This window comes from Pinus tabuliformis, chromosome J (assembly GCF_031772625.1).
Source record: "Pinus tabuliformis cultivar Carrire ecotype Pingquan chromosome J, CPIR1, whole genome shotgun sequence".
Lineage (NCBI taxonomy): Eukaryota > Viridiplantae > Streptophyta > Pinopsida > Pinales > Pinaceae > Pinus > Pinus tabuliformis.
This window is the reverse complement of record NC_142295.1, coordinates 963028557-963051190: the sequence shown is the minus strand read 5'-3', so window position 1 is coordinate 963051190 and position 22634 is coordinate 963028557. Positions and strand designations below refer to the sequence as shown.

General features: G+C 33.6%; 1 protein-coding gene across 1 annotated transcript; it reads left to right on the top strand.

Moving 5' to 3' along the window:
• The first annotated feature begins 5525 nt into the window (after window positions 1-5525).
• On the top strand, window positions 5526-7778 carry LOC149230032 (aquaporin NIP1-1-like). Its single transcript, XM_089375985.1, has 5 exons — window positions 5526-5949; window positions 6093-6317; window positions 6449-6643; window positions 6747-6808; window positions 7157-7778. The coding sequence occupies exons 1-5, from the start codon at window positions 5815-5817 to the stop codon at window positions 7374-7376; spliced, it is 837 nt and encodes a 278-aa protein (XP_089232111.1). The 5' UTR covers window positions 5526-5814; the 3' UTR covers window positions 7377-7778.
• The last annotated feature ends 14856 nt before the right edge of the window (window positions 7779-22634 follow it).

Genomic DNA, 22634 nt, shown 5'->3' with positions numbered 1-22634 from the left:
GAAATAATATTAATCCACTCATATATCTATTTGATCACAATTAAATCCCAAAGAAGATCCCGACTCTTATCCTTATTAAAAGCTGTTATGTGAAATAAATATTAATACATTTATATATCTATTTGCTGATAATTAAATCTTAGAGATGATCTCGACTTTTATCTTTAATTACAGATATTTTTGTGAATCCAAGTAAAAGTTATTAAATTTCATAATTTTAGGTTATCTTTAATTACATATATTTTTGTGAATAAAAGTTATTAAATTTCATAATTTTAGGTGCTTTAGAAGTTTTTGAAGGTGCCGAATCTATTTCCACTATTAAAAACATGATTCAAACACGACTTTTATAAAAAATTTAAAATTTTTTTACCCCAATTCCAACCACTTTTAGTCATCCAAACAATTTCTCCTTCTCCATAAACACTCCATTTTGATTTGATCGACCTATCCAAATTCCCTCCTTCAAGGGTGGTGGAGGGTATACTTTGATACTTATTTGGTTTATTGGATTTCTAATTTAGAAATAACTATAAGAATTTATAATAAGGAAAATATCTTAAACATAAGCTGTAATCAAGATTTGAAAGGGTTGTATATTTTGAGATTTGAAAGGGTTGAACATTTTGAATTGATTTACACGTGCATGTTCCCGCATTCATTGGTTGCAGAGAGGATACTTTCACACTGGTTTGGTTTATTGGTTTCATGATTTACATTTAACTATATGATTTGTTATCCGTGCATGCAGTAGATTTGATGTTTTAAAAAATTATTGTATCTCTGGGGGTTTGATTTTCATGTGCAAGTTCTCTCATTCGTTGGTCGTAGAGAGAGAACCTTTCGTAATTGTCTGGTTTATTGGTCTCGTCGTCTACATTGAATTGAATCTTTCCTTAATATCTGAATTTGTTGAGTGGAGTTGAGCTTTGATTTGTGTGAATATATTTTGTAGTTTTTACCAGGTCTAGGTTCTTTCGTCCTTCCATTCATTGGTTATATGGATGACACATTCATATTCGTTGTTAGGAATATATTTATAATTTCATGATCATGTATGGGTTTTCCATTCATTGGTTATACAGAGGACATTTTCATATTCGTTTGGTATATTGATTTCATGGTTTACAAAGTAAATTGTAACTCAACTTTTTAAAATATTATCCCATATATATGTAAATATCCTTTTAACTAATGTTTGGATTCATTTAACTAAAAGATGGGTATTTAATACTATTTTTTAATTTTTTAATTAAGTTTTATATTTTCTTAAAATTTCAATTTCAATATACATCATTAAAAGTATCACAGTTTATATAATATTTTGCCTCAATTTGCGAGGAAAGAAACTAGTTTTATTTAAAATTAGTTAATAAAATAAATTATTCATTGTTAAAACTAAAGCTACCATGTATTGAATTATATAGAAGAAAAATAGCTATTAGAAGACTTTTCATGATGTCAAGAGTCCAAAGAGATCATCATGGGTTTTTATATGGTAGGAGCAAGAGATTCAAATTCACACTTGAGATGACATTCCATGTAAGCGAGTCGAGCATCCAAACTAGCCAGACAAGAGCTCTAATATCTCTGCACCTACTTGATTTCATTCAAAGAAGAGATAACATTATAGACTTCATGCTTCTCTTTTAAGACCCTTCCCAAAAGAGTTCATTTTCCAATGGAGGGTGACGGATTTCATTCAAAGAAGAGATGATAATATTATAGACTTCGTGCTTCTCTTTTAATATGCTTCCCAAAAGAGTTCATTTTCCAATGGAGGGTGATGGATTTCAAGAACTGGGTCCATCTTCCCCTGGTATGTCCAAGGACAAAAATAAAATTGGCTACCTCCTCTAGAATTTTGAAGTGATAATAAGTTTGATGTTCATTGGTGGTGAGGGCTTTGAGCTAATGGATTTCTTTGTGAATTCAAGGGGCATAGTAGAATGGGAGATAATTGCAACTTCTTGGACATGGGCTTGGGCCCATGACCTTCCCTGGAGGCCTCTGCCTCCATTTCCTCAACAACTGCGCATTCACTACTCAGGCATAATGTACCAAAAGGAGAACAACCAAGAAAAAATGTTATCCTTGAACAACTCAATATTGAGAGGAATGAGACTAAGAAGGCCAAAAAGACGAAAACTAGGAATTATGGGTAGCCCAAGCCAATAAACAAAAAAGGACCAACAAATCAAAAGGGAAAATAAAAAACTCCTAGCAAGATCACATGCTCATCAAGAGACACTATAATGAAAACTACAATTCACCCAAGTGGAGTTTAAGACAAAACCACCAAGCTTACACTACATAGAAACAAAACGAGAGAAGGAATTCACTAAGCCATAACAGTAAGAAAATGCCTTGATATATCCATACCACTTTACTCGTGCCCATGAATTCACGCAAGGTGACACATCTAGCTACTTCAACATCTAGCTTTAATGTAGTCCACAGAGTCCCAATGCATGAAGCCTTTATGCTCCCAGAACCTATCTCTAAACCAATATCCAACATACATGTGAGCAACAAGTATTTCGGACTCAAAGGCCAAGACAACTTACACATAAAATCGAGTCGCTTCCACTCCATTTCCAAAGACAAGCAACCACGTCTAAGAAAAATCCCATGAATTATGGCATGGATTTGCAAACGTTTACTACACTCAAAGCCATCACTGCCAAACTGCCAAGAGAATTGTCCCACCTGTAACGTGGGAGGAGCCCAAGCACACTAGAAAAGTAAGAGAGCAAGGCCTCTCCTCACAAAGCAGTTAAATAGAGGAAGTGTTGGCATGGTAATGAATGAAGAGGGAATGGTTCACATGTGTATTGCATGGGGTGGGTTGGCCAGACAACCCCTTCTACCCTGTTAGGTGTTGTGGGAGGAAACGTGGTGGCAAGATACCCGCCCCTTACCCCTCCCCCCCAACTACCTCCAACATCATATCACCCAACACCCCAATCACGTGAATCCCATTTCTTATTTTATATAAATTAGTTGTGATAAATTTATTTATATAATTTTATTTATGCAGATTTATTATTAGAATTTATATTCATAATTTAAAATAAAAGTAAGCCTTATGGGTTAGCTCAATTGGTCAAGTCCCCATTGTTAAAGCAACTTTGATATTGAGAGATCAGGGGTTCAATTCTCTTAACACTCGAGGGGTATAGACTTAGACTTATGAACTAATTTCTTATAAGCCTTGGTAGTTCACTTAGCCTCATTCATGATATTGAAGAATCTACCTAACACTATTGAGAAGTTGAGAAGTCACAGGTTACACTCTTTACATGAAGCAATGCTTATGATGGTAGAGAAATGGGACCAAAAAAAGGAAAGGAATTTCACCAAGGCACTTGACACTCAATGCATGAGATGAGGCTATTTAGAAGAAGAAATGGAGCTAAAATTAACAAAAGGAACTTTCCTTAAGGGCTAAGAAATTGGATTGAAACTAGCAAAACCAATCTTCTATGCTCAACTCTAGAACTTGCAACTAGTGACCATGAAACTAGCAAAACTAATCTTCTATGCTCACCTCTAAAACTTGCAACTAGTGACCATGACTAGTTTTTATTGAGATTGAATAATCCCATTAACAATTATTACATGCATATATTAACTCCATTTTTTAATTTATAATTAGATTCAATAATCCAATTAACACTCACTACAATTATTACATTTTTTATTTCTGAAAAATATTATGTATTAAACTACCAATATATAACAAGTACATATAACAATAAAAAGAAAAAAAAAATTAATTATCTTAATATTCCATTTTTCAATTTAATAGGTCTTAGATAGACAATAATCCCTATTCAACTTTCGCCCTAGATGATATATTAGACATGATAAAAATGTAATCCTACCAAACTTACAAAAAAATATTCTATTTTTCAAAGTTTTACAAATATTATACATTATAAAAAAAATTAATATTTTTTATTTAAACTTATAAAAATATTACATATTTTTTATTATTTTATTTAAAAACATATTATATATATATATATATTCCTTCTTTCTTTGAAACTTATATTTTGCAAACATTATGGAAAAAAATCTAAAAAGAACGACAAAGTCAAATATGATAACTGTTCATGTATTTTTAATATAAAACTTGCACATGAATACCACCATATAAAGTAGATCAACATAAAAATTTACTCTTGCTTTCTATGCTGCCCTCATAATCAGGGTCGTTACACTTCTCCTTAATCAACTCCACCGCAACCTACCAACATACCGCAGCCTACAAACCTTCCAAGTTTTAAGGACTACGCCCTGACCTTTCGTGTACTCATTTCAATTGGCAACCTACCTACCACTCAATTTTTAAACAGAATTATGAGTGAAATCCTTAAATATTATAGTAGGATACAGTTATCCTTTAGTACAAAACTGTAATATGAAATAAATATTAATCCACTTATACATCTATTTGATAACATTTAAATCCCGATCCCGACCCTTATCCTTAATCGGAGCTACTTTAATAGAAAACTGTAATATGAAATAATATTAATCCACTCATACATCAATTAGATCACAATTAAATCCCAGAGATGATCCAGAGAACTATATAATTACTATACTCTAAAACTATATACTAACTTATATAAAGGACTATATAATTATTCTATTCTAAAACTTAAACATATCAATTCACAAAACAATTACTCTATTCTTACTTTGACCGGAACCTAACGATAAGAAATTGTAAACCCTGAAATGGTATTTTTAAGAATCCGAAGGATGGGAACAGAATGTGATGTTATGAGTTATGGAACATAGTGATTGCACAGACAACCAGTGAACAGAACAGAATTTTAACTGAAACAGTTTACTTCAGTGGAGATTTTCGTACCGATGCAATTTCTACGCAAGTTCAACCTCGAATGGAAATGGCAAGATGGCGACCCACGAGCGTACAGGAAAGTCTAAGTATTCAGCACGGAGCTGTCTTTTGAAGACTTTTCACACCGTCAGTATTACGACTCTTTCTTACTGTTTATTTCTTTTTGACAAATGGAAACAGGGGATCCAGTCATGTCGGCCCGCTCCATCGGAGAATGTATGGATTTTAAAAAGCATCCACTGTGAATTACATTCCACCCAACCTACCACTTGCTCAGCTCTTATCATGCTCACGTCATGGTTTTAGATCTTGATCTGCATAGTGTAAATGGAACAAGTCATGAACAAGTTTTCACTTAGGTGGGATTTTGTCAAATAAATTTTAAATATTAAAATTTTAGATGCCGGAGTTGGTGATGAGATTTGTTTTTTTATTATTTGTATTTTTTTACACTAAAACTTATAAAAAGTTGAATTTTATTATAACTATTAAGCTTCAAAATTTTGACTACCCATATTTTCTAAATAGTAGAAAAACCATTTAAACATTACCATCCTTATATGTCTTGAAAAAATTGCAAAAAATTCACAGCCACATTAGAGTACGCCCTATAAAATGGTGTGAAATTCAAGTTAAGTGTTGATTTTTGTGTGTAATCCAAGTCTATAGGACTGAAAAATTAAGCTAAGCCTTGCGTTTGTGTGTAATCCAAGTCTGTTGGAGGCCTGCTTAGGAAGTCAATCTGAACAGACTGGAAGGAGTCAATGATTTCACGGCGCTGTAGAACAATATTAAAGCCCACAGTTCGGGTTGTGTGGGTATAAATTGGAGGAGGACATAGGGCGACTTAGGCATTCACAAGTATTTCATTTCTTTCAAGAAAACGATATACTTGAGAATTATTAGTTTGAGCATAAGCTCTTGTCCAAGGCCCCATTATGGCTTTAGATAATATGCCAGAACAAGTAAATGCCAATTCTGTTAGAAATATTGAAGAGGGGAGAGTAGAAAGTTATGTTTATACTGAGAGAACCAGTGGGTCATTCTTACCATCTGTTGCTTTTGCTCAGAAGGTGGGATTGTAATTAAATTTCCTGTTATTCATCTTTTCAATAGTAATCTTTTACCAAGCTTAATGATCTGAAAGCAAAAATTGCATTTTCTTATATGCTTTTCTGAACCCAAATATGGTTTGCCATGGATATATTTTGTGCAGGTGGTAGCAGAAATTATTGGGACATTTTTCCTGATATTTATAGGGTGTGGATCAATTGTTATTGATAAGAAAACCAACGGTTCCATAACTCATCTTGGTGTGTCCCTTGTATGGGGACTGGCAGCCATGATCATAATTTACTCCACAGGGCATGTTTCTGGAGCTCACTTGAATCCTTCAGTAACCCTGGCCTTTGCAGCTGTTAGGAGATTTCCATGGACTCAAGTATGTATGCAAATTTTCTCTCAAATTATAGTGACCAGCAAGGGCACTGAATTACAAGGGTTAGATGCTAGGGTAGAGATATAGTTATGAGGATTGACATTGGCTGGACTTTTATTGGTTTGAAATCACAGGTTCCAGCCTACATAGGAGCTCAAGTTTTTGCAGCAATCTGTGCTGGATTTGTCCTCCGTTTGATGTTTGGAGATGTGGCACACATTGGAGCAACTGTTCCTTCAGGCTCAGACATGCAGTCCTTCGTCTTGGAAATTTTTGTTACGTATTTGTTGATGTTTGTAATTTCTGCAGTGGCCACCGATACAAGAGCGGTAGATCTCTATGGAATTTTCCCCATTTGCAAAATTACTGATTATGTATAGCAGTTAGAATGAACAGAACTAAAAGTTGGCTGTTGAATATTCAATTACACAGATTGGTGAATTGGCGGGAATGGCAGTTGGAGCGACCATTGCAATGAATGTAGCCATATCTGGGTATAGATTCTTATTTTTATTTTTATGAGTATTGATTATAGATTTAGGGAATATTTGAGAATTATGCAGCGAGGTAATTCATTTTCAAATTATACATGAAGTCAATTGGTTTACTGTATGGAATTATGGGATATTTTCAAAATTTATAATTCTCAAATTATACATGAACTCGATTGGTTTACTTCACCGAATTATGGGATATTCTCAAAATCTGCCATCTACATTTTTTGACATTTTCTGTACTTAATTTTTCCAAATAATTCTACAAAATATTCTCAAAATCTGCAATCTGCACTTAATTTTTGCAAATCAATCCTAAATTGACATGTTGCATTTATCTTTTGGCAGACCAATTTCAGGAGCTTCCATGAATCCTGCAAGGACCCTAGGTTCAGCGGTGCCTGGCAACAAATATACAAGCATTTGGATATACATGGTTGCACCTATTCTCGGTGCCATATTAGGTGCACTTTCTTACAACATGATTCGCCTGACAGATAAACCTGTGCGAGAGATTATGAAGACTGGTTCTTTCCTTAAGAGCCCCAGCAGATCCGGATCAGTATAGAACTCTTCAAACTAACCCCCACTAGTCCCATTTCTAACCTTCAGGCGTGCTGTCATGTTTGAGACTAATGTAGTTTGAGAGGACTTGCGATAATTTGAATAAATAATGTTTCAAATGTGATAAATGTTTTCTGTAAACCATGCAGTAAAACTGCAGGCTGTCTTTCCTTTCCCATGTTTAACAGGAATACAGTTGAGATGACTTTCCTGTTTAACATGTACTCTGTCAGAGGAGAGTAACAAGCTAATCTGTTCATTAGTGTCCTGGAGTATTAATAATGAACCAGAAAGGAAAATCGACTGAAATAATATCAGGGTGTGATAGTCATGGCTGAGATAACCAAACTTGTATTATTATGTTAATTATATAAATTTTATATAATTTTATTTAGTTTTTTTTGGATTTTTCTGTGTTTGAATCTGGTGGAAAAATTTGAGGTGAAATCTTGATTTGTGTTATTTAAACGGGTTCTTTTGATTGTATATGTATATATGGATTCAACCCTCTCACAATTTTTTATAACATTTTTATTGTACAAGAGTTATCCATCAAAACTTGTGATTTCAATAAATTCCCGTCAAATTTTTTAGAAATTAAAAAAAACCCATCAAAAAACTTCCAAAAAATCTCACTAAATACAACTAGATCCACTAGATCCACTGGATTTTCCATTTCAATATATGTCTCTTACACCGTTTTAAACACCTTGACTTTTTCGTATTCGTATCTTGCCTTTTGTCAACAACAATTGACATTTTGATTTCCTGGTCTCATTTTTTAACGCTAATCATGTGATTATGAATCGACGTATATGACCAACATAGACTTTTTAACTTAATTTTCTTCAGCTTTTACGTGGAATTAAATAAATATTAATTTTTATTGGCCGAAAAATATTGAAGTCGGTATTTTGAAATCATTAATTTAAAGAATAAGTTTAAGGTTCACATAAATGTATTTTTAATCAAATATAGATATATGTAAATATAAAATTCAATTGTAAATAGAGATTTTAAAATTTAGATTAATTAAATTATTATATGGGGAAAAATAATTATTTATTTTTATATATTAATTTAATTTCAAGGTTATTTTTAAGTTAAAGATGAAATGGTATTATTACAGTCTTTTAATTTATTTTTTATTAAATTAGCATAACTATATTATGTCGCCAATTAATAACATTTTTAATTATGGAGATTCATATTTTTAACTTATAAAATAGATTTTATTACAATACTATGGGCTAATGTTATGACTTACTAATAATACATGCTCAAAAAACTATAACTTGTGTTCATATGACATTTTTTAATTAATCAATTTAATTAAACTAGAAAAAAGGCATAACTACTTTTGAAATATATCTATATCTTTGGTTTGTGATTGGTACTAAGAATATTATAGGATATTATGTGGAAGTTAAATCCATGTCATCCATCTTACAACTAGCACTACCATATAAATTAAATGGTTCATAAATGCGGATAGACATCAATCCATAATAAGCATCAAAATACTTATTTCATGATACATATTATTAAAATTTAAAAAACCATAAAACAAACCAAATTATAGCTTTATTTTAAATTATTGGTAGTATTATATTTATTAAACGAGTTCATATATATGTTTAAATTTTTAAGCATGGATATTTACCCCTACTTTAGTATGGATATTCTTGATCAGTAAATAGGTTTTGACACAATATCATAGGCCAATACCATCGTTTATCAATACCACATGTCCAAAAAACCATAACTCTTCATATGGCATTTTTTAATTAATCAGTTTAATTAAAATGCCAAAAAGAGCATAAATACTTTAGAAAAAAATAGCAACCATTAATTTTTGTATGCTTCTAAAAATATTCTAGAATATTCCATGGAAGTTAAATCCTTACCATCCACCTAATAATTATTGATAATTAAATTAAAATTTTGGAAGCCCTATTCCAAAATAGGCACATCTACATAATTATTGATAACTAAATTAAAATTTTGAAAGCTTCATTCCTTGTTAATAAATGCTTGTCAAGTGAGCCATATTATTTATACTTGTTTTTGTAGACCCACTTATAAACAATTGCATTGGTTCCAAATGGAGGATCCACCAATTTCCATGTTCAAATCATACTACTTCTGAATTGCGTCTTTCCATTCATTATGAAAAGCAAATTCTTTAATGGTACTTGGTTCAAAGTTAGTAGATATATTCTATTCATACTCTTATGAAACATCCATATCATCTATATTAATTGAATCATAATTATCTAAGTTGCCTCCATTTTATGTGGTGAAATTTCTCATTCATGTGTTTGTGACTTCATTGGGATGAACACTTTCAAATATTTTGATGACCCACTCTTAGGGATGTTTCTAAGATTGTCTAGGTTGCCCCAGTGATTAAGATGGGGATACATAAAGATTCAATGTTTCAATCCTCTCAACCACATCACTCAAAGGGTCTTCTCGATCTGATGAAGTTATTGGAACTTCATAAAGAGGAGATGATTCTTCATAAGGAGGTTCTATAAACTAATCCAAGATAGGGATACCCCCTTCAATATTTGGAATCTCATTATAAAATTCATGATATGTATTTACATGAGTGAATATGTCAAAATAGTCAAGCTATCACTCAACAATATTGTCATTATTGGAAGATTCATAAAAAATCTACTTCTTTGGAAAGAATAAACATTTTATTTACCTCATCATAAAGATGATATTCCTTGATGGTATATGAATACCCCAAGAAGATACACTTCCAACTTCTTGAATCAATATTTCTTCTTTATTCCTTGGGAATCAAGTCATAACAAGTAGAACCAAAGAACCTAAAATTCATTATTGAATGAATGAAACCATACCACATTTCATAAAGAGCCTTATTTCTTAGAGCATGAGATCGACATTTTTGTTTACACATATACAACACATAGAACCACATTAGCTCAAACCATTAACTTAACATTTTTGGAAAAAATTACAGATTAAACCGTATTTACAATAGACCTATTCATTCTTCCAACTAAACAATTTTGTTAAGCATTGTATGGAACTATAATTTGATGTTGAATCCCATGTTGGAAAATATAGTTTTCAAATTCTTTAGAAGTACGTTATTTTATAATAATAGTATGAAGGGATCCAATATGGGGTTGTGCTTTAAATTTGAAACCATACATGTTTTTTTTTAAGTTTCAAAAGATTAAGATTTACTTTTCAACAAGTACACCCAACATTATTGTGTAATCATCAATAAAAGGTCATCATATATTTATTTTCTTCAACAGAAGGAACAAGCATGGGGTCACAAAAGTCAAAGTATATCAGTCCAAGTTTTATATATGCTCTAAAAGTGGAATCATGAAAGGGTTGTTTGGTATTCTTTCGAAGGATACATGCATCAAATTGCTTTTGTTTCTTAAGTAGAGTAGAAAAACTAAAAACGCCATTCTTTCTCAGTAAACGAAAGTTGTCATAATTATATATCCAAATCTAACATGCCAAAGAAGAAATCTAACATGCCAAAGAATACTAAATGGCATTGTACCTCAACCACGATGACAGATGTATGCAAAATTCTATATAAAAATAAATTTCCCTTTCAACTTCAATAAAATTTCATCCTCCACTCTAATCATGAAAACTATTTTGTCATATTCCTTCCTTATTCACACTTTACCATTGAAGATAGGAATAGAGTGGCCTTGCTAGTGAATGTGCACAAGGGACAATCAATTTCTTCATAGCTTTAGAATATATAGTGCATCATGTAGAAGAAAATTAAAAAATACAGGAAGTTTAAGCCTAATGGTTCCAAGTCCTTGGGATTTAACACTTCATTTATATACAAAATACATTATTCCATCTGGCATGTTGCACATATGTTAAGTTGCCATGCTTCTCTCCAAGAAATAGATGAAGTGTGAAAAAATCTTTAGTTACTCCAATATTACAATGAAAAAAAATATAATGAGTAGATTCAGGTGCTCTACGTTTTGCTAGATCTCACTAACAAAAATTAGTCATTTTTCAACGAAGAAAAAAGGAGGTTTTGTTAAATGTGGAACATTGTATAGTTGCATTTAATCAATGTTTTCCAAAGTCATCGTAATTCTAATTCCTACCACATGTTGGTACATCGACGAAATTATGACTAATATGTCATCGAAATACCGACAAAAACATGACTCTCGTTGTGTCACACGATTGAATATCAATGAAGTTGGTCTACTGCTGAAAGATCGACTAATACGCTGTCGGAATATCAATGGAAAGAGGACTCTTATGGTGTCACACGATCAACGATCAATGCAATTAGTCTATTGTTGAAAGTAAGCTTGCTTTGAAGAAACTTGTTGGTCGAAGCCCGATGGCGTTTGGCATCACTCTACCAACACCTCGGGCATATGAGTCTAAAGAGTGATGAAAATGTTAGAGTTGGTAGAAAGATGATAGGAAAAAAAATTACGAATTTTTTATATTACCAATGTTAGTGGGCATCATAATGTCCTCCGTAAGAGCGATGAGTATCCATTAACAACCACCATAAGGTCAAAATTTTGTGTTTTTCTTTTAAATATTGCAATAGACATATGTGGCATTGATTGAAATCCATGCGGTGGAAAAAGTACAATAAAGAAGATGAAAATGGAAGGAATTTATGTCATGCTAAGTGTTTTCTCAAAATATCCAAATGAGAGTTCCGCCAAAATTTTTCTATATAGCTCATATACATAGAGTGAACCCTAATATTTGATCATGGCTACTGTGATAAAAATTAATAATAGGCTTTGGTTTTAATAGAGGTGAGGGAGGACTCCTACAGTAGCTAATACATGTCCAATTTATTGGGAAAAGAATAACAAGCTACTAGACATTGAAATAGAATCATCCTCTTCCTAAGTGCCCATGTTAATATGGATGAGGATGAAAATGAGGAAATTTGACAAGTATTGGTGCCTTAAAATAAAGGACCGATACAAGAGAAGTGTCTCATGTTGTTTTTCCATGACACTAGAGTCTAGTTTGGAATCTTACAATCACTGATGTTACCAATCCAAGTATCAAAACAAACTGCTTTACACAATGGAACAATATATAGCAGTAAATCTACTAGTGCACAACTTATACACAACTTTTTACAATTTCAGTAACAACCCAACTTTGTTATATCAATCAACTAATAATACAATTGTCTAGGGATCTTGTACTAGGGATAATGACCCTCACACATCCACAAGTACAAGAATACAAGAACAAGATACACTGATGATCTAGATGATGTAGTCGATGATCACAAGTCATTTATCGTATCCTGAACACATTGTGAGTCCTTCACTTTTGTTCTGGAGCACTACCTCTATCAATGCACCAAATCCTTTAGTCCACTGAGCTTGGCTCTCCAACTTTCCTTCTAAATGATCATAAATCCATACACAACCAACGCATAGGGTCTTCATGCTCACTAGCTTCTCCTTCATACTTCAAGGCCACAACACTTTGAATATTCTTCCGCAATGCTTATCCTCGTCTACTTAGGCACTTATTCCTGCTAATGTATTCTTGTGGTTCTCTAATGAAGACAAACTTTAGCCAGGAATTTTTCCACCTATCAATGTCAAACATCCCTTCTCCAACAATGAAATTGGGCTACAAACTGCTCCTCTATAACCTCCTCCTTTAGTCCTTCAAAGATCAGTTAATGAGCTCATCATTTGTTCCACTCCTAGTATCTCATTAGTCCATCAACACTTATGGCACACTTGGTCCACTTTCACACTTCCCTCCAATATTCCACAATTGTCCAAGAACAAAACCATCCAATTGATCCAAACTTGGACCCAATACCTAGAAACAACGAAGAAATAACATACCTATAAATTATTATTCATGCTAATGAAGTCTACTCATTGGTTAGGGAACACCTCTAGCCCACATCAACCATCCATCTATGACCAAATATCCCACAAAACATTGTGGCCTCCTTTAATCTACAAGACTCTGCCACCCACTGACTTGGTAGGCACCTACAACACCCTGTTTAGGCTTTTTTGACCCTCTAAACAACCACTAGAGTAGCTTGGCATAGTCTCCATGGGTATGTGAACTTCTCATCCTGTTCAAACAAGAGAAACCATCTCAAATTATGCCTAGAACATAACCCTTCTCCTTGGATTAGACTGCTCCTTAACTCAGCTTAATAGTTATGAGAAATGAGCCCTAAAATCGATTCATCCCTCTCCTTCGCTAAGAACCTAAGATCTATGGACAAGTCTAATATATTCCTCCTTGTGTGGGTTTCTATTGTGTTTCTCTTGGATGTTTCTTTAAGCCTCCATGAGCTCCTTAATTTATATCATTCTCTATTGGCTTTTCCAACTTTTCATGAGGTTTAATTTTGCCCTAGCCAACATGTTCTAACTTGTGCAAGCCCAACAGTGACACAAACAAATTATTTTATCACATTGTAGACCTCAAATTTGAGTGATTGAAGTTTCCCCTTGCTCCTCTAGGGGTCCTCTATCACCTCAAAGCATCAAATCACTCAACCACCTCATGGTTTTGGCCACACAATGATGGGTAGAAAGCCCACAAAACACTTTTGTGGCACTCCAACCTCCAAACCCCTGAACCCTAGGGCTTGGAGCACCTCCCAAGCTACCATATCTCAACACTCCCTCTTAGTGAGGAAGGTAGTTCCAAGACTAGGAAGTAACTCATGATCATCACAATCACTACTCGCAACACTCTCCCAACTCTTGGTGCCCATAACTGTAGCAAACCATGTAGCATGGAATATGCCTCTCTCAAAAGTGTCACTGTCACTGGAAGCCTCCTGTTTCTTCTTCTTCTCTTGAATTTTTTTCCAGTATTTCCATGATTCCCTCTTGGTAGTTGTAGAAGCACCCTTCATCCCCATTGCCCACACACTCTTCTTTTGCTATACATTCTCCCTCTAAACCTTGAAACTCCCTTTAGAACTCAACTCCCTCTGAGCCTCTAGAACTTGGACCTTCTTCCCTGGAACCTATAACTTATCCTCTGAAACCTGCACCTACTTCTTTAGAACTTGAACCTGGTCCTGCTTCTCATGATCTATAGGCTTTACCATCAGAATATATAGACCATGCTCTTGAACGCCAATCATGACACCTACAGAGTTAGAGCCTGTGGGCCTAAGTCTTGCCTTCCCACTCTAGAAAATGACCTCAAGCCCCTTCTTCTCAATTTTTGAGACAAATATCACATTGTGTCTGAGTCTTGGTACAAATAGTAAATCTTGAAATCACATCACTTGACTTGAATCCATCCTAAATGACATGACCCATAATTCTCTGATCGATTTCTGAATCTTGTATCCCAATACCATGTGAAACTTTGATTCCCACTCTGCTATAGCCTCAAACAAATCATGTGACCCTATCATATGCTTTGAACGCTCCACTATGCACATACCATGCAGCCTCGTCAATGGCACCCTATGAGAAATGAGAGATCAAAGCATAGTCCTCCTTCTCCAATCTCCTGGAGAGATCTTCTATCTCAGCAAAAGTGGCAACACCGATAACCTACTTCACTTTCTTCTTCATTGGACACTACGTCGAAAAATGAACGATCTCAGCAAAGTTGAAACACTTGATCTTACTCAATTCATTCTTCTTTCCCTTCATTCTCAACGTAAGTTCCATATCATCATTAAAATCCTTCTTGTTCGAATGAATATCCTTGTCTTGCAACTCTTCGTGAATGAAGTTGTCCCACAACTTGCTCTAGTCTGGAAACTTGTCTTTGGCCACAACTTGCTCTAGTCTGGAAACTTATCTTTGGAAATGATCCCCTTGATGAATGACTTCTGCTCTGGAGTAAACCCCTTAAAGGAAATCCTCGCCATCTCATAATCTGCAATAGTCACACCGACGATAGAAATTTCATCTCAAACTTGAGGTAACCTTGTCAGATATGAAGTCACCCCTTCACCTAGTATCATCTTGGTGGCCTTGAACTTATCCTCCAATACCAATACTTGGTTCTTATTCTTATTCTAGAACATTTTTTTTAAGAGCCTCCCACATCTCATGGGTAGTGTTCTTCCTGGACATATGAGGTATTAAGGAACCCTTGACACTGTCAAGGATGATTAACTTCTCTTTTGTATCTAGATCTTCATACACTTCCATCTACTTAGGGTCTGTTGGATTCTTGATTACATTCTCAGCAAATTCTCATATCTTGTTGACCATCAAAACCAACTTGATTTGTTCCTTCCATGGGCTATAGTTGGAAAACCCTTCCAACCTGTCCTCATACCAGAGATCAACCTGCAACTTCAACATTGTGTGATCCCTTCAACAACAATGTGACCAACTCTGCCTTTAGCTATACTTCATTGTGAACACTTTGATTCACTGACCCTTTAAAGTAGCTCTGATACCATGTTTTTTTTCCACAATACTAGAGTCTAGGTTAGAATCTTGAAATCACTAATGCTACCAATCCAAGTATCCCAACAAAATACTTTCCACAAGACAACAATATATAGCAGTAAATCTACTAGTGCAAAAAATATACGTAAATTTTTACAATTTTAGTAACAACCCAACTTTGTTATATTAATCAACTGATAATACAACTATCTAGGGCTCTCGTACCAAGGATAATGGCCCTCATACATCCACTAGTACAAAAATTAAAGAACAAGATACACTTGTGATCTAGTTGATGTAGTCAATGGTCATAGCTCTTTTGTCATATCCTAAACACACTATGGGTTTTTCACTTCCATTCTGCAACACTTCCTCTATCAATGCACCAACTCCTTTAGGCCACTAAACTCAGCTCTCCAATATTCCCTCTAGCTTATCATAAGTCCACCTACAACCAACACATATGGTCTTCATGCTCACTAGCTACTCCTTCATCCTTCAAGGCCACAACACTTTGAGTCTTCTTTCCGACTGCTTCTCCTCATCTATTTAACGACTTATTCCCTCTAATTTATTCCTATGCTACTCTAATGAAGACACACTCTGGGTAGGAGGGCTATCACCTATGACTCTCAAACATCCCTTCTCTAACAATGAACTTCGATTGAAAATTGATCCTTTATAACCTCCTTCTTTTTCCTTCAAAGATTAGTTAATGAGCTCATCAATTCTGCCACTCCTAGCAGCTCATCAGTCCTTCAATGCACTACAGTTAAGGAACACATGGTCCACTCTCACACTACCCTCCAACAGTCCACAAGTTTCCAATACCAAAACCATCCAACTGATCCAAACTTGGACCCAACACCTAGCAACAAAGAAGAAATAGCATACCTTATAAAATTCCGTTCATGCTATTCAAATATGATCACTCATTAGGGAACAAATATATCCCATGTTAGCCCTCCATTTATGACCAAAACTCCCACAAAACGTTATGGCTTCCTTGAATCTACAAGCCTCTACCACCCACTGACTTGGTAGACACCTACAACACCCTATTTAGGCTTTTTCGACCCCCCAAAGAGCCACTATAGGAGCTCAGCCTAGTCTAGATAGGTTTGTGATATTCTCGACCTATTAAAACAAGAGAAACCACCTCAAACTATGCCCAAATAAACACCCTTCTCCTCAACCTATGCTACCCTTTAACTCATCTTAATAGTCATGAGAGATGAACCCTAAAATAGATTCATCCCTCGCCTTCGCTAAGCACCTAAGATATATGGAAAAGTCTGAGATATTCCTCCCTATGTGAGGTGCTTTTTTTTCTCTCTTGGATGTGTCTTTAAGCCTCCACGAGCTCCTTAATTTATATCATTCTCTATGGGATTTTCCAACCTATCATGAGGGCTAATCTTGCCCTAGTTGACCTATTCTAACTTGTGCAAGCCCAACAATGACAAAAATAAATTATTTTTGACATTTTAGACCTTGGATATGAATTCTTGAAGCTACCCCTTGCTACTCTAGGGGTCCTCTATCACCTCTAAGTATCAAATCACTCAACCATCTCATGGCTTCGTCCCCACAATCATGGGTACAAAACCCCATGCTTGGGTTCCAAGCCCACAAAACACTTTTGTGGCATTCCAACATCCAAACCCCAAACCCTAGGGCTTGGAGTACCTCCCAAGATACCAAATCTCAACATTTGAATATTCTTGTAAGAGAAAAAAAGGTATATATTGTGCACCATCCAAATTTAAATTCCATCATAAGTCTACATATACTAAACTAGAGAAATTTGTGAAAAATCTTAAGACTAGAAATGAAAAGCTTAAAAATCATCTGAGAGACCCCAAGAAACAAATCACTAACCTAAAGAAACCCTTAACACAACCATCTATGGAAATAAACCTCAATATGCATGATAAAATCATGGCAATATCGACCCCTCGAGAAAAAAATAACAAAAATATATATGACGAGGATAAGATATCTGAGGAGGAGCTAAGGAAGCCTCACAAGAATTAGGCCATAAACTAAATTTGGAGGCATGTGACCTCCCTACTCCTAAAATCAATAGTATTATCGCCTTTGTTCGTAAATTTATCAACAAAAACAAGGATGATATCATATGAAACATTTATGCCCTTTTGCAATAGAATCTTGACTTACTTAGTTGGAGAAATAAAGTGGAGAAATTTTATGTTGATATCATTTATAAATAGTTTGACATGCATGCTATTCAAAAACTGAAGGAAAAATAATTCCACAACTAAATGGAAAACTAGAATAAAAAATTACAAAGAACAATAGACTAACTATCAAACTCAACTTCAACAAACCTTTTCTTTTAAACTCCGAGGGTTTTGTGTAAACCGCTTTCTATAATATATGAGGTATTCCTAAAAAAAAGGTGGATTAAATATAGAATTCAATATATAGTAGTAGGTAAGGCTTATAAGATAATTACTTGGGATCAATTTTTGGAGGCCTTTTCTGCTCCCTCTCAACATGACTTGGACATTTTGTGTGGGTTATAACAATTTAATTTTATTCTTCGAAAAAATATCAAATGGAACCCCAACCCTCTAGTTGGAGACATTTAGTTGAGGCTCTTTTATTATTTTGTTTACAATAATTTTTTCTGGAAACAGGAATTTTAATTTTATACATATATATAAGTTATATCTAGCATTATTGTCTAAGATGAATACTCTATACTTTCAATGATTCAAGAAGGCCCTTTCAAACTGATTTCCAATCCAATGAATGCAACCATATTAAGAAAAAGCAACGGCTAGTGGCATTAGCATATTATGAGGATACCATGTGATATTATGTCATCCATGAAAATTAGGACATAGGAAGAAAGGCCTTTGGGATTTTACACATTAGAGGAATTTTGCTATCTCAACTATAATTGGGTTGACTTACATGGTGGATTTCCTTATCAATATTGATGGGTTGCATGTGGACATGCCAAGATTTTGGAAGGGACAATATGTCAATCTCCATATATGGTACAAGTTCAACCTATAAAATCCCTTTTTCCATTATATATTAGCCTTCTTTCCCTCTTGTTTCATTGTTATTTTGTCTCATGAACTTCATAAATTAATGCTTAGTAATTCTTTTTATAGTTAATGAAAAAGTGATTATTTTGGTATGTAGTCTCTGTAGTAAATTAATGCTAAATTATAATTGAGTATGGGATTATTTTAGAATGATATTATTACAATGTATTGATAAGGTTTACATTGTATCTTTGAACCAATTTTTCAATGGACAACAAGAATATTGCTACCCTGTTTTGGAAAATTTCCATTAGCATCATGGAGACTAGTTGGGATCCAACCTTGCCTCTCAATTACTATGGAATCATGTGCATCCAATATTTCTTGTCATTCATGCTCAAGGAACCCAAGAGTATCTAGAACCCTTCATAGTTGTTCTTGTACAATATTTTGAGGTTGAGAAAACCGATTTTTAAACATGTGTTGAGGGTGAATGGTGGATTCCATTTTGGTCTAAACATAGTCAAAATGATGCCAAAGGAACTATTATTTCCATTTAATTTGTTTCTATCATTTCTTTTAGCTCAAATCTACAAATTTTAAGACCTATTTCTGAACATGGAAAGAATAGTTTGCGTGACATATGTAATGGAACAATTCTCTTTGCTACAAAAATAACTCTCTTTTCATTCTAATTCTTCAACTATAGAATGTATGAGTAGCATAGTGGAAATAAAATCCTATAGGAGTTCCTACTCTAAGCATCTATGCTATCATACTTGTGTGTATATGTATATGTCATTTTAGTGTTATCTTTCCTTATCAACATATGCATGTGTTTTATTTTGTTGTAATTCATAATTGCTAATACTAATATTCGCATATGATTGTAATATTTCCTTTGTTTTATTAGACATTAATATCACTAGTTGAATGTGGTGTTAATTCATCAAGAATGAAGCATTGTAGGATCACAAGAATAATTACTATTGATTACATCTTTTCATTGTTGTTCTCCAGCTATAAAACTAAGACTATAATAGTAAAATGACAAAGCTATGTATTTTTTTTTAAAATCAAATTGAAATTATAGTAATAAGGATAACATAGTAATAGTTTTCACTTTATTTATAAACAGAACCTTGAAACAACTCATAACAAGGTTCTCATACAAGCCTTTACTTTGTGATGGAACCAAAAGAAGGAGCCATTTGTTGATCTTAGGATTCAAGAACTCAATAATTTATGGGTGTACCAACTTCAATTATAGGTTTTGATTTGTAAATATGTGAACTTGTATAGTTTATACTATTGTATTTTAAACATTTAGGGTAAAAATTGTGAAACTAGAGCTAGTTTCTTGTTATCAATCAATACAAGATCTTAATCTCTTACACATATAGTGTGAGTGTCTATGTCTAAAAGAATATATTGATCAAGGAATGATTGAAGGGTGACAATCAAGGGAAAAATAATTTGAGATTCAAAACTAGTGTTGAATATGCTTACCAAAGATTAAAGAAATATTGAAAGGCTTTTCATCAGGGGAAATATTGATAATTTTTTGAAGATGTTGAGAATTGCAGAAATACGTTGATGTTAGGGTCTGAAGTTGACATCATAACAAGATCATGTGTTATTGATGATTAAATTGTGATGAACATCATTATTTCAAAAGGATGTCTTGCACTAGTATTGTATTGATGAGATAATGATTGTTTTACTAGGGTGTCATTGCTTGATTTTGGTAGCTACTAGAAAATAAAGCCTTCCTCACCTATGAAAACTATTGTAATGATATTCTCATGTGGTTTATGATTCTCAAGAATTTGTCTTGGATAAGAAAACCCTAAGATTTGTGGGTAAAACCCTAGAGCTAGAACTAGATTTATGTTTTCACTAAAAGAATAAAACATGTTGATGATGAGGATGAGGATGATGAGTTTGTAAAGGGATGATTTCTGCAAGAATGAAAGGATCAAGAGGGAGCTAAAAAATAGATGATTTAGATATGGTTAGCTACTTTTTTTTTTTATATATTTTGAATCCATTTCCTGTTCAAAAATTTCCATAGCAAGCGTTGTCATAGCCTCTACTTTTACTAATTATTTTTTCTCATTGAAGTAAAATTTTGTCAACCAATGAGTGATAGCTCTATCAATTCACAACACTAACAAACAAAAGTCAACTCAAAAAATGAAAGGAAATTGACTTGTAAGAGTAATTCAACTAGGTAAGTGAATATAGTCACTTAGGTAACAAATAAAACACCTAGGGGATGTAAATTTTCCTAGGAAATGAATAAAATGTACATGGGAGTGTAAATTCACCCATTCACTAGATAAATCATCCAAAGGTATGTAAATTCACCTATGTAGTGGATAAAATGCTTAGGAATATGTAAATGTATTTAGGTGATGGATACAATGCTTGAGGGTATGTAAATCCACTTCAATTAATGTAGAATTGAATGTATAGCTTTGTGGAAGAGTTAAAACAACCAAAAAGAAATAAAATTCTATGGATGGCCTATGGGAAAAGGAGAATCTCCCAACAAGAAATGGAATATTGTGAATGACTTGCGAACAAAGGAAAAACATCCATCAATACCAATTCAACTTAGGGATTGAGAAGATCTTGTGTTCTTTTAAGCCAATGAACAAATAAGGGTTCCTACACTATTTACAAGCCTAATATTGTTGTTGCTTTCACAAAAACATCAATATTCCATAGTGGTCAAGTACATAATAGAGTAATGAACAGATACTAGAGCCATGAAATTCAAACTATTACATAGATATTTCCACATCCTTCCAAGACAAAATGTGGGATATCAGGCTAAAATGCAATTTTCCACTATATCCAATGCAATAAATGCCAATACATGCCAAGGGATTGGAGAATATGCTCCATACCCTTTATTTTATAGTTTTCCTTGCACAATCCTAGCCGATATAGCCCCAAAGATCTAGCTCCATCTCCTAGCACTTTTTTCCTACACACAAGAGATCAAGAACACCAATATAAAACCCTTTCAAGAAATAGGAATATTGAATACTATTAGATCTAACCTAATATACTCAAGGAAGCTTACATCTATGATTTTTTTTTTTTCCAAAAAAGACTGAATACACAAGATAATGAAGGGGAAAATCATATATATGTATGTCCATAACAAGAGACACATTACATCTACCAAGTTTTTTTTACGTTGAGTCCTAATTGAAGGTCTCCTAGCTTCTTACTCCAACTCCTCCTCAACCCTCACACAAAGGTGAATGCTCTGATATCCAAAGGTTGTTACAAAAGATTCAATTAACAATTAAAGAATTAGCAAAATAATAAAATAAATTTACAAACATTTTTATGACTAAATAATAATTAAAAAGACTTGAGTGCATGAATACCTTAATGAGCTCCTCCTCGTTTCGAGAATAATTTATTGAGTACTACAATAGTTTGAATTCCATGTATGAAAACTCCTCGAATTAAATTTCTTCAACTTGCTTGTATATTTTACCATGCATTTTCCATAATAATAAAAAAGCCTTCTTGTTTATAAAAAATTTAAAGTAACAAAAAAATGATAGCTCCATGCATGCCCAGACGACACTTTCTCCATTTCTACAAAAAGAGATCTTAGAAAATAACAACAACAAAAAAAGTAGGAACAACTTTGTCCTCCATTTAATACCTTATATTGTATGAGTTTCCAAATTTTGATTTTCATCATATTGATAAATATTTGTAACTGGTATCTTTGGACCATTGGACTAACTTGGGGAGACTCATCTTCATGAA

Bases quoted from the DNA above. Each gene is read 5' to 3' on its own strand.
- LOC149230032 (XM_089375985.1), top strand. From the start codon at position 5,815: ATGGCTTTAGATAATATGCCAGAACAAGTAAATGCCAATTCTGTTAGA. The intron at 5,950-6,092 runs GTGGGATTGTAA...TATTTTGTGCAG, and splicing joins CTGTTGCTTTTGCTCAGAAG to GTGGTAGCAGAAATTATTGG. The intron at 6,644-6,746 runs GTAGATCTCTAT...TCAATTACACAG, and splicing joins TGGCCACCGATACAAGAGCG to ATTGGTGAATTGGCGGGAAT.